The sequence below is a fragment of the Lutjanus erythropterus genome, chromosome 6, assembly GCF_056507025.1.
Source record: "Lutjanus erythropterus isolate fLutEry1 chromosome 6, fLutEry1.hap2, whole genome shotgun sequence".
Lineage (NCBI taxonomy): Eukaryota > Metazoa > Chordata > Actinopteri > Lutjaniformes > Lutjanidae > Lutjanus > Lutjanus erythropterus.
Window position 1 is genome coordinate 36,965,406 of NC_139322.1, and position 12,917 is coordinate 36,978,322.

Consider the following 12,917-nt stretch of genomic DNA (forward strand, 5'->3'; position numbering starts at 1 on the left):
TCAATATCCTGTAAATTGAGTTATTGAAGGCTTGGAAAAGGCGCTTCAGGAACTCCAGCAGTGCAGCCATCCCTGAGTTTCTTACTAAGATTGTCTTCCTGTGTGCCATTCGTTGATTGCATTTTTAACCAAAGCAGTTGTTTCCTAGCCTTAGAACCAGACGAATCTGCTGTGCTCATATTAACATTTGCTCTGGCAGATACATCAGGCCACCCTTTCATTCAAACCGAATTCTACCAGCTTTGGAGCTGGTTGGGCCAATCACAACTGTTTATTTACTATGGGGTATGTTCTATATGATGACTGGTCCAGAAGTCCGTCTGGTCCATCCAGCACAACACTTCAGACTCCTAAAAATCAGATGAAAGATCAAACTAGGAGGTGCTGATCAACTGTGGATCGAAATTTTGCTTCTACATTGCCTATTTTTTGTCTAAAATGTTGTCAGAAATATATTTTGGTGTTTTTGTATTTTGGTTGTGCCCCACTTAGAAACAGACCAAGCACCACTAAGTCAAACATTTTATTGCTTTGATTGGTTGTAGGTACATCCGATTGCTTCCAGAGGCATTGTGGTCAGCGCCTGTTCATAACATCCCTTGGTAATTGAAAATGAACAAGATGTTCCAGACTTATTCAGATTTGCTAATCAGCCAGGCTACACTGTCCATCAGTGTGCAGGGCAGAATCATTTTCTGCTCTTGTGATACTGGCCTGTAGTTGTTGCAGTTGTTGTTAGCTTTTAGTGCAGGACAGAACGACCAGTGCTGTTCTGTCATCAGCACAAAAAAATTGCTGCCACATTTGGTGTGGTCATCTTGGTTGAAAAGTTCAAAGTCTTAGTGTTAGGGGGTGGCTTCTTCTTCAGACTTTCCACCAAATTGGAGTTGTGGCAGCTGCAGTGTTTTTGAAGCAGTTGTGGTGTTTGATTGTGTAACTGGGGAATCTTTAGGTCTGTTATTGCTATGTCTTGGCATTTGGTTTGTTCCGTATCAAGCCATGGATGGTGGTGATGGGAGGCATAAATCCATTTAATAAGGTTTTGCAATTGACTTGCTAAGTAGTAGTGTTGGAGATCTGGTGCTTCTAGGCCTCCTTGATATTTTCATTATTACAGTGTGCTAATTTATTGTGGATTTTTTGTTTTTTCCAATGACATTTTCTTATTAGTGTGTCCGGTGTTTTGCTGTGGGCTGAGTTGGGATCATTGTGAGTAAGTAAACTGAGTCTTGCTTGTACCATCATCTTTATTGTGGCAAGGCATCTTGTTATGGAAAATCAGTAATTGAGTGAAGTTAAGGTGGAACAATCCTGAAAGACTGGCAGACAATTGTATATCAAAATATGTTGCCAGCAGTGGGTAGTAAGTTGGGGATGTGTGAAACTGCATGAGAGTTATCTCCATGTACTGGTACAAATAGGAGCACATCATCTGCATATAGGATGATTTTAAATGTTATTTTATTGGTGTGGATGCCTGTGATATGAGATACTGGTTTGGCATATTGCTTTTACTAATGGTGGGATAAAGAGTACAAATAATGAAGGTGAAAGTGGACATCTTTGGCTGTATCAGGTGAAATTTTGTAAAATAAACGGTAAGGGTAATGGTAAATGCTATCTGTGGAGTACTTTTTTACAAAAAGTTTACATTACTATTTTGTTCAAGTTGCAGCAAGCAATTCTGGAGAAAGATAGTTGATAGTTGAGTCTCATTCTCAGTTCATCAAATACTGATGTTCTGGGAACGAGACAAGAATCAACTATGTTACCGACCTGTGATTGGCCAAAGTCTACTGTTACAGGCTAGATTTTCCAAAGCCTGAAAACACAGCCAGGACAAGGAGTAGAAGTCTAGTTTTCTCTCAGACCATTTGAATTACAATGTGCTTAAAGTTTATTATGGGACTTTTGTCCAGTGACGCCAAAAATAAACTGCCTATGCAAGCATGAAGGTTAAGGAACCTTCATTGTCACGGTGACAATAAAAATAAAAAAGAAATGCAAAGCAATGCATATGTTGTTTTAGGGTATGGCCTCACAATCACGAAATGTAAACTCGTCCTTATTTTATTATTTATTTTTTTTTGATGGACTCAGCTAAACATGCTGTAACATTACACTGATATCATAATCTCACTGCTAAATATACAACAGAAAAACTTTTTATATGACAGTATCACTGCTTTGTGTCAACAGCTCTTCACACTGCCACACACCACTAGACACAACAGCTCACTTGCTGAGTTACATAAAAGTTAAACCGTGACAATCCCATAAATTGTAGTTACAATCCATAGCACCAAGAGAGACACGATTCTCCTCCATCTTGCTTAACAAGATTATTTCACAGAGCTGCTGGGATCCATCTGGGATATCAGATGTCTCTTTCTTGTTAATATCAGACATAATTACATTAATATGTGATGGATGCACAGACTGTTCTGTTTTCATGGTGCTTAAAATGGGATTTGGAGCAGATGTTGCGATGCTAGCACAAAAGTACAAAATAATGACGTGGGCTAATTAAAGCTTATCACAGCTCAAATCATCTCGTTCTATATGGTAAAGATTCATTTTGCTTCCACTTCAGATCCTTCAAAGTGCCGCAAAGTGCAGCCTTAAAGTAAAAGGTGTGAGCATGAGATAGAGTTAAAATCAATCACAGATTTACAGCAACTGAGGGCACCAGTGAACCAGCAATCTAAATCATCTAAATCAGCAGAGAAGTTATTACCCACACTGCACACACGCATTTGTTTCGTTATGTTTTATGCAGCACCGTTTCAAGTGAGCCATAACTCATCAGCAAAAAGCCCTGCGGGTGCATTTGTTCGTATCTTTCACTGGTAAGAATTCTATTGCAGGGAAGGACTTTCTCTATCTGCATTACCATCGGCTTTGATATGATCTGACTCAACTGATGCATAATCTTCCCATCTTTGGGTTGGATTATGAGCCCAGAACAGATCATGTCCTCGCTCTGTTCAAAGTGCTCCGGGGCGGCATGGAGCACATTGTGACAAACACAACCAACAATTCTTCTGGGCTGCATGCAAGGCAGATCCTCTCTTCTTGTGTATCCAAGTGCATGAAACTAAGAAGGAATTTGATACTCAATAAACATTAATTTCCTAAAATGAAAAATTGGGTCACACACTTTTTTGTCCAGTGTTTTGACCACAAAGTGTTATGCCATAAAAATGGATAACAATTTATTTGAAGGGGTGTGCATAAGACTGTCATTACACAGTCATAACCGTGTCACGACACCTACCATGAAGATGAATGATGATCTTTATGTATCTTTGACTAACTTATGATAAAAGCATTTAACAGTGGAATAAAACTTCTTTATCTTTGTCTTTATGACAAGTCCGAAAAGGTATCACTTTATTTGAAGTCGTGGAATAGATTCATGACGTGCTAATAACAGTGCCATAACAGCCAGAGTCAAAACCAATCACATATGACAATTTAATGTTCTTTTAACACATAAAGCTAAACAGTTTCTTTTAATCCAATAATGTCAAGTTGTCATGACAGAGACACTGACAGGCTATGCTGTCTTGGTTAATGTCAAGTTGACAACACAAGGACATTTCTGTCTGGGTTAAGGTGAAGTTGTCATAACAAAGACATTATTGCCTTGGTTCATATCCAGGTGTCATGACATAGGCACCTCAAACAATGTCATGTTAGCAGTAAACAACTGACCAAAGGACACTTGAACATTCATAGTGTGTCATCATCAATGATTTTATATCATGTTTTGTCATATCTACTGATTGATCACCGGTATTTGCTGCTCATAAGATGAGAGTAGGTGTGTCTCTGCCCAGGAGCTCTTTAGGGCTGCCCTTCACCTTTCACGTCTGTGACATTCTGCAGATATAGATGCCATGTTGCTGGTATAATGTCGATGTGACTGTCGGATAAGTGAGATTCACGTGGAAAAAAAAATATGCCAGATGCCGATCCGCAGATGAAGTCATCTAAATAAACACATCCATGGTTAATATATGACAAAATTAAAAGCACGAGGCTCCGCGATGCAGAGTTTCTGCTCAGGTTGAAAGCATGGCAGTTACTATGGTTACAGGGACACTCTGTGTCTCTGTCGCTCTGTAACTTTCTCGCGATCCCCACCATCCTCTCTCATCCACACACACATAAGCTATTAGTCTTTATGTCTACAGTAAATGTCAGTGTGATCTATGTTAACAACACATTTGAATAAGGGAGTAATAATGCTGATTTAATGTCTCTCTGGATGAAAACGTCTTTACAGGAGAGTGTTAGAAAAATGTGGGTAGTCTAAATACCATGAAGGGTTTTGGGGGTTATAATTACTAGAATTTGATTGAATATTATTTAATTTAAATATGGACAACGAACTTATAGCCAATTAGGGACAAAATAGCCCAATGTGTTATCATATTTCATTTAATACAGGTTTCACCCATTTGCAAAATAAGATATTTTATTCAGACATTATGAAAACCTCTTTTTATTTTGTTGAAAACTACTTTGAAATTACATAAAAGCAAACCAGCAATAGAACCTTTGTTGGTCTTGAGGATTTAAAGTGTAGAAATTAAAGTGGTGCTGAAATGTCATAATGTTTCATATCGTGCTATTTGTTTAGAAGGTGCTGATGTGGCAGGCATCCTCTGGAACCTGTTTTACAAATTGTTGATGGAGAATATGCCTTGGCCAGGAAAAAAAAATCATCTGGAAGATTTTTGTTTGTTTTAATCCATGAATGCTTCATACCTTCTCCAAGCCCAAACATTCAAAAGTATGTTATTTAAAAAGTGTGCCATGAATCAATTAATTTCTTAAATTAACTAACATGCAGTTCTTTTCCAGCAAGTTGACATGTACTTTCCCAGATCCATTTTTAACCAATCAAGTTGCAGGCAAGAACCACAGAGTGGTAACGTTACATTGCTGAGCTCCGGCTGGAAAAAAAACAACCAAAGATATTTTCGTTCGTGTACAAAAACTATGCAGTGGTCAACAAAAAAGGAATTGCAGTCCGCAAAATGTGTGGGTCAAAATTACAGATCGAGACTTAACAACTTAACCTGATACACCAGATGGTTTGTTACGCAGCACCATCTGGGAAGTCATCCCCAGAAACTGTTTGGAAAAGGGCAGGCACTTTCATAACAACAACAACAACAACAAAATACTAGGCAGGTGATTGGATGAACCACCTGTTGATCACACCTAAGGTGGGCTAACTTCAACCAATCACGTCAAACTTTCACTGAAGCCGGTCAGGAAAATAACAAGGCAAACACAGAGAAAAGCCTTCAGTGTCATTCTTTGCTCTGATGCTATCACAGTACCTACACTCACCTCTTCAGGAGCCGCCATCCATGAACGCTTCTTGCTATCATCACACACAAAACCACACCTGCAGCTGCCAGTTGTCCCTCCTGGGACACTGAATGGCCTGCTCCACTTTTGGTGTGGACACAAACAGATAACTTGAAGCCTGGCGAGATGGATTCTCGCTTGATCTGCCTCACAAGGTAACTAACAACTTCCAACTTTGTTTGACATTTGAAGCTGCACAAAGAACAGTAACAAGAGTCTCTGTGAAGAGCACATTATGACTTGTTTAATATTTGAAACTCAAAGTTTAGGTCAGTCTCAACTTAAGATGTGACTCTGGACTTGCCTGTTTTGACTTGGGACTTGACTTGGAACTTGAGTAGAAAGACTTTGTCCCACTTCTGTTGCCGTCAGCAAATTGACTTCAGCTACAAACCCTTCACTGGTCTTAACAGGCTCCTAAATGTACTCTATTTGTCCTCCTGCTGCCACCAGCAGCACTAAATGCATTACCTTGTCATTAAGCATTTAGATGCTTCTGTTTCTGGGGATTTTAACTTCAGTGAGTGAGTCAGCAATAGTCAAGATGAGCTCTGTTAGTGTTGACATGATGTTGTTTCAATGCAAATGGTAAAGGAACAGGTGGAGCCACAGGAGGCAGGTAACAAGATGTGATTGGCTGATAGATGTAAAGGATATGACAGTCAGTCCTAAACCATCACACTGGGCCAGTCACTAATACTCAGCACTATGTGTGTGTGAGTGTTTTGGCTTTTAATGCATCAGCCCACCAGGAAAGCTCCTGGTTCTCCAGATGGGTAGGCCGCCCTTGAGTCCTGCCTTCAAATTAATAGCGTAATAATGCCACTTATTGCATAGTCAGTCCACCACTTACCTTGATCCAGATCATACTCCTCCATGGTGCTGACAAAGTGAGGTCTGGAGTAGAAGTTATGCGGCCCCGGCTGCTGGAGGCCCCCCAGGCTGAAGAGGCTTCGCTCGTTTGTAGCACAGCAGGAAAAGGCCCTCCGGCTCGGGATGCAGGGGTAACGTGTCCAGCTCTTCATCTCCAGGTCAAAAGCCTCCAGGGCTGTCACTGGCATCTTTCCCTGACGACCACCTGGAGGAGGCAAGAGAGCGTTCAAATTCAGGCTCAAAACACATTTATCAACCAGGATGATTATTATCATTACGCAACACAGGAACGTACAACAAAATGAGAGTTGTAGTTCCTTCATACATACAGATTCAGGTTACTTTATTTTGTAGGAGACAGGGCATTCAAATTCACATATTTTAAAAACAACACAGACAAGGACGAACAGAATAAAAGCACTCAAAGCCTCCAAGGACTTAATAAAATTGAGAAATAACAAAAAAATTCACACTTAAATCAAACATTAATCGGGCCTGAAAAGTTGAGCCCGACAAGGCCCAAGCCCAACAAAATTCTGTCCGAAACCGACCTAAATCCAACTCTTAAAATCATATTTCAGCCCAAACCCGATTACAGCCTGACATTTTTCTGAACAAGCTTCCCTCTATACACCAAACAGTAGGAGCTGAGAGTGCAAGGAACAATACATGAGAGGGAAATGGAAGTGGCAATGACTAAATTGGGGAGAAAAATCTTAAACGTGATGCCACCCCGTGAAATATGTGAGAAATGAGACCGGAGCAGACCCAAACCTGTTGGACACAGATCTCAAGCTGTGCATCAACTTTGACTGAGTTTATGCACGGAGCATCATCAGTGTAAACACAGAGTCCTCCTCCCCTTGTCCTATTGGAGTCTTTCATGTTGCGTCCTGTCATTTCCGCCCATCAAGTGTAAAAACTTGATCTGGGATGTTGTAGAACAGGTCTTTGTAAGATGGAGAGGCTGCTCATGTGTGAGGCTCAACAGATTTTGATTCCATGTCTAGCATCGCTCCTTTTTGTTTTTTTATCATCTGTTTGTATCCATTTGTTTGACATTTATTTCACTGTGAGCACAAACCAGAAGATGTGCTGCCTCTGTTTGGCTCAGGTCGTCAAGACAGCACTGTGGGGATGCAGTGCTGCATCTGTTCCACCCGTTTGAAGGTGTGTTGAGTCAAGAAGCTTTAAAATGCCGCTTAAAACCACGTGTCATTTCCTATACATTTCCACACTAAAGGTCCTGTGATATTTTACCATCTCAAAGCTTTTGTTATAAAGCAGCATAAACAGGAAGTGTTGGTTTTTCAATCTGCAGAAACTTACAAGACTACCATCAGCTGAAAGTGTACATAAAAGTAAAATAAAGCAGATACCAAACAGCGACACAGGAGAGAAACTAAACTTCAAACCACAGAGATTCTCACACAGGCATCTAGAGGCTACAAAAATACTGAGAGATGAACACACAGACACTTATAAAACATCTTCCCCTCTGGCTGCGGCACAGACATGAGTTGAGTCTTGGCTCTCTGGCGCACACAGAAAGTTAAACTCTGCCATTTTCTTGGTTACCAGGGTGATGAGTCCCCATGTGATACAATAATAATATAATTGAGTGCCTGTAAAGGTCCAGTGATGACATCAGCACCTTTCTGAAAAGTTCAGATTTTCAACTAGAAACGCTCAGAGCAGCCGCACAAAAAAGAGGCAGGTCGCATTTCTCCTCATTTGGAACAACTGAAAAAGGTGGAAAAAAAGGCCCTAAACCAACCTGGAAAGTGACACTGTAGCAACCTCCTGGATGACTTGATTAAGTTGTTACACGCAGCCGTGTTTAAAACAAAGTCATCCAAGATTTTCAGCAACAAATCACTTGGATTCTCACAAAGATGTGGCATCTGCATGGAATACGTTTCCAAGAATATTAGCATGTACATGAATAAAACCAAGGACTCACAAATGCAAATTTTCCATGGCACCGTTTGTCTTCATTTTCCATTTCCTCTTTCTTTCAATGCATTTTAATCCCCCGCTCCTGTCACAAAGTTTCCTTGGCATTTATGTCTAAGTCTGGCAAGTGTGCCGACCAGCACTGGAACCACATTTAATTCAGGACTGAAAGCAGAGCGCAGCAGCAGGGTGCTCCCAGAGGACGCCTACAAGTTGTTTGCTTCCACAAATCATAACTTAACCTTGTAAAATACAACTACAAGGGGAAAATGGAGCACATGGGGGGTAGTAAGAATGTGAATGATGGAGAAAGGGAGGTGAGGCTGAGGTTGAGGCTGGCGCCGGGCAATGTAACAAGAGTGCTGAGGATAAGAGAAGGACAAAAAGGAGAGGGAATGAAAGAGAAAGTAAGAATAAGTAGAATAAAGAAACAGATGGTGAAGAAGAAAAAAAGACAGAATGAGACAATGACAGAAAAATTGTGCAAAAGTAATACAGGGAAGGGAGGAAAATGCAGAGGAGGGAGAGAAGAAAGTGGAAGAGGGTCAACTGGAGTAGGCAGGGTGGCATGACGATCGATACCAGCAGCGAGACAAAGAGTTGAACTGAGTGGGAAGTATTAGAGTCAGAGAGAAAGAAGGACATTTTGAACAAAAAGATCTGTTGAATGATTGCAACATGAACATTCAGTACACAGAAGCATGAAAAATCACATTAAAAAAGAATTCATAGTTCACACTGAGTTTGTTTTACCACCATTTACTGTGTAAGACACTGTAATGTAATCTGTAATTTTTTAGCACGACAAACAGCACTGAAAAGTCATCTGTGGAATTTATATATTTGACAGAACTGACGGAAAGAAACTAAAAGATGCAGTTGAAGGCAGGTGCGGAGGATGGATCAGAACCGTGGCGCAGGCGTGCCGTGGTTGGTGGAATCAACTGTTAAGTCCTGCCTCCTTTTTTCTGTGCTCCAATAACAGTTGAGTAAACTTGGCACCTTGATCAACTTTCTCTTTTTCCTGTAAAAGCAACATATACAGTAGCATCACAGCTTAAGTTGGCTAATGTTGGCAAAATGCTAGCGAGCTATCTAACTGATGTTAGCAAAAGCCTAGCTAATTAGCTATCTAACAACTGATGTAGCTTATTGATCTATTTAGCTAGCATTTTGCAGTGAAGAGCAGTTGTTGATGTGCTCATTTTTTCCTTGATTTTTGGACTTCTAACATGAATAAGTAGGCTACATAATTAAATACTTTCTTTTTTGTTGTTTTTTATGATGCATGGGGTGTTTTATTTTGAAAACTGACCACCTTCTCTGTGCTGTTTCTCATTCAAACTTTTGATCGTTCAGTCTGCTCTGCGCAGCTTGGTGTGGTGTCAGTCAAAAGTAGACTCTGGGCATATTCTCCACAGAGTTAGGTTTGTGGCTTGACTCCACCCGGCATGGCTGCACCTGTCAGCCAGAGCTGATCACCACCATTCTACACAATGCTTATGATTCTATAGCAGAATATTCTATTCTATAGCAACTCTCTGCTCCGCTATACTTCAGATATGCTCCACATCTATCATTGATGGACTTCACGTCAATCTGCACAGAGCAGATCGAATGGGCAGGAAGTCAGGCACAGAAAAAGCAGAGAGAACACAGTCAGTTTTCAAAATAAAAGACCCTGTGCAGACTTGCAATCATAAAGACAGACAAATAAAGAAACTATTTAATAATGAAAAGAATTTACAAATTGAAGCAAAAAAGCTCAAACTAACAATACATATTGACCTAAAAATGTTCTTTTATAATCATCTGTTTTAAAATCAGTATTTAATGAAAATATTGTCCCTTAAAAGTTATGTCCCAGATTTCAATCAACTCCATCCATTTTACAAAAACATGATTTAAACAGGTATAGGGATTAGCTATACCCTAAGGTCCCCTGTTCCACTTCTAATAAACAGGTCAAATAACAATTATGGCTAAACAGCTAAACATAACCTAAAAATTCAAAGGGATACCACAAGAATTTCAAGGGTATTCTTTTATTTCTGGGTTGTTTCTATGCTTCTGAAAAGGGCAAAGCAAAACATTGCTGGGTCTTTTAGTTAGAGAGTTAACTGTAACAAGTCGTATACATTTCCATTGCATTTGTTGTTGTTGGTTGAATCCTTCTGCTTTTTCGTCTTTTGCCACAAGCTCTTCCCAATTTGGCTCAAGCTGCAGCAGCCACCACCTGGATCCCTCCCAAAATACCCAAGTAAGTAGGCAGGAAAAATACTGTATCAGTCCAGGCCGTAATGCTTGTTGTTACGATAAAAGAAATGTGCTGTCCTTACAAGATATGACACTGTCCTTGCAGATGATGGTACAAGATATTAGCTGGCATGAACACCAGAGACCATTTGTGATGGAGCTGCTGTTAACTGACACAAAGTTTCAGTAGTACGAAGGCTGTCGGGGATTGAGGAGATTTGTCTTTGCAGCAGCCGAAGGGTGGTGTTACTGTTGTATATCATTTCCTCAATCAACAACGTTTTCATTCTGTACTCACATAGAAGTATAGAGAGTTGTGTAAAAAAAAATGCTCTGCTAAAGTAGTATTGATTGAACTTTTACTTATACTTTTGAACTTTTACTCAAGTAAAATTGAAAAAGTGCAAAAGTAAGTCACCCTCTAAAAGGACATTTCTTCTGGCTGTTTCTGTGTAACTGAACCGCACCGTCTCTCCAAAGTCAAGTCTGCCTCTGCCTGTTACATCCTGTTACATCCTTTACCTTGTTTTTGTCCTGTTACATTGTTTTTATCCTGTTCAATCTTTTATCTAGTTTTCGTCTTGTTACGTCTTTCATATCATTTTCATCTTGTTAGATTTTGTTACATCATATTCATCATGTTGCATCTTTTAGTCGTTTCCACCTTATTACACCATTTTGGTCTTGTTACATCTTTTATGTCATTTTCATCTTGTTTTGGTGTTTCCATCTTGTTACATCATATTCATCTTGTTATGCCATTTTTGTCTTGTAATGTCTTTTTTCGTCGCTTTTATCTTGCATTCAAACTGAACTAACAAGCCTGTTTTTAAAATGTAATGAGTAGAAAATAAAGATATTCCCATCTCTGTATTCATGTGATAAATGAAGTACTGTATATGTGTGCTCAAGTGCTGTGGGTTTATACACATAACTTTTTGTTTCATATAAAAAGTTTTTGTTCATCCTTGACTTGCTGACAGTCTCTTTTCAGCTGCACTTGTTCTGATTACCAGCTCTGATGACTACAACAAATCCTTGATTCACAGACACACACTTTAAAGCAGTATGAAGCCTGATGGGTTACGTCACATGCCAGTAAGTCTGCTGTTGACTGGGAACACACAGAATTTAAATCAAAGGGGGTTCAGGCACACACTGATCCCCCGGAAAGGAGCGGCAGCTGAAGAAGCAGCATGAATTTACAAGAGACTGTAAACTTTTTAAGTAGAGCAGTGAAAAGGCATTACAGTCACACTACACAACAGAGAGACGGAGAGAAAGAATGACATGGATATCCAGCTATAAAACAAACAGCATGAATATCACATTATTCTGTTTGCACATCGCTCAGAGCTCTGTGTGTGGCCTAATATGATATAATGTGATAAAATCCCTTGTGTGTGTGTGTGTGTTGTGTTCATGTGGGTGCACTTAAGATCAGCTATTCCTGGCTTTATAGTTAGCATGTAAATAGCAAAGCCTTAAAGAGCTTCTAGAGTTTTTCTTATTATTTTGAGTCAGAGTATAAAAGTAAAAAGTCGTTTCTACCAGCTGTTTCTGTGCAAACCTTACTTTTTCTCTGTGGTCGAGTCTCCCTCTGTCTTTTTCTTCTTGTTATGTCCTGTTACATCTTTTATCTTGTTTTAGTCTTGGTATGTCTTGTTACGTTGTTTTTGTCTTGTTACATCTTTTATGTACTTTCTGCTAGGTAGTTTTTGTTTCATTTTTTTACGTCATTTTTATGTCTTATTACTTAATTTTCATCATATTACATCTCTGATGTCATTTTGTCATGTTACACCTCATGCATCTCATTACAACTTTAAGTTCTTCTCCTTTCTTCTTTTAGTATCTTATTCTGCCGTTTCTGTCTTGATTTTTCTCGTGTTCTTATGTCCTTTATGTCAGTTTTGTCTTTTTATATCATTTTCGTCTTGTTATGTCTTATTACACCCTTATGTTGTTTTTGTCTTGTTACGACTTTTACTCAATTTTCTGAGAGGTTCTTGCGTTTTTTTTTTTTTTTTTATCATTATTTTCAGGCCTTTATTTTAAGTTGCAGCTCGTGCTTTTGACAGTCAAGGCAAACATCTCAAAAACAAATCTATAAAGAGTTTGTCCAAGGAAGCAGGGACCACGCTATCTGACTGTCAGGGTGCCAATCTACTGCCATATGAATCAAACTCAGCACTGATCACCAACCAGACCAGGACTCATAGTGGGATGAAGAGGGTTTTCTTTTTGCTTGAAGGAAGCCCACCACTCTGCCTTGAACACTGGGACTCAACTTGGGACACAGGATTCTGTAGGACCACTGCATATTTCTAAGCATGGCCCATCACCCACTTTGGAGTTTAGCTTCATCTACGGACTTCGTCCAGGACAGGACTGTGTTTAAAGCATGGCTTGTGTTACAGATGGGGCTAAAAATGATGATTATT

General features: G+C 39.6%; 1 protein-coding gene across 1 annotated transcript in view; it reads right to left on the reverse strand.

The window, feature by feature from the left end:
* klhdc8b (kelch domain containing 8B) overlaps positions 1 to 12,917 on the reverse strand; it is a 252,440-nt gene that overhangs the window by 79,447 nt on the left and 160,076 nt on the right. The window contains exon 3 of the mRNA XM_084720067.1: positions 6,242 to 6,466. Coding sequence (XP_084576193.1) covers positions 6,242 to 6,466 — 225 coding nt within the window. The remainder of the gene's footprint in view (positions 1 to 6,241; positions 6,467 to 12,917) is intronic.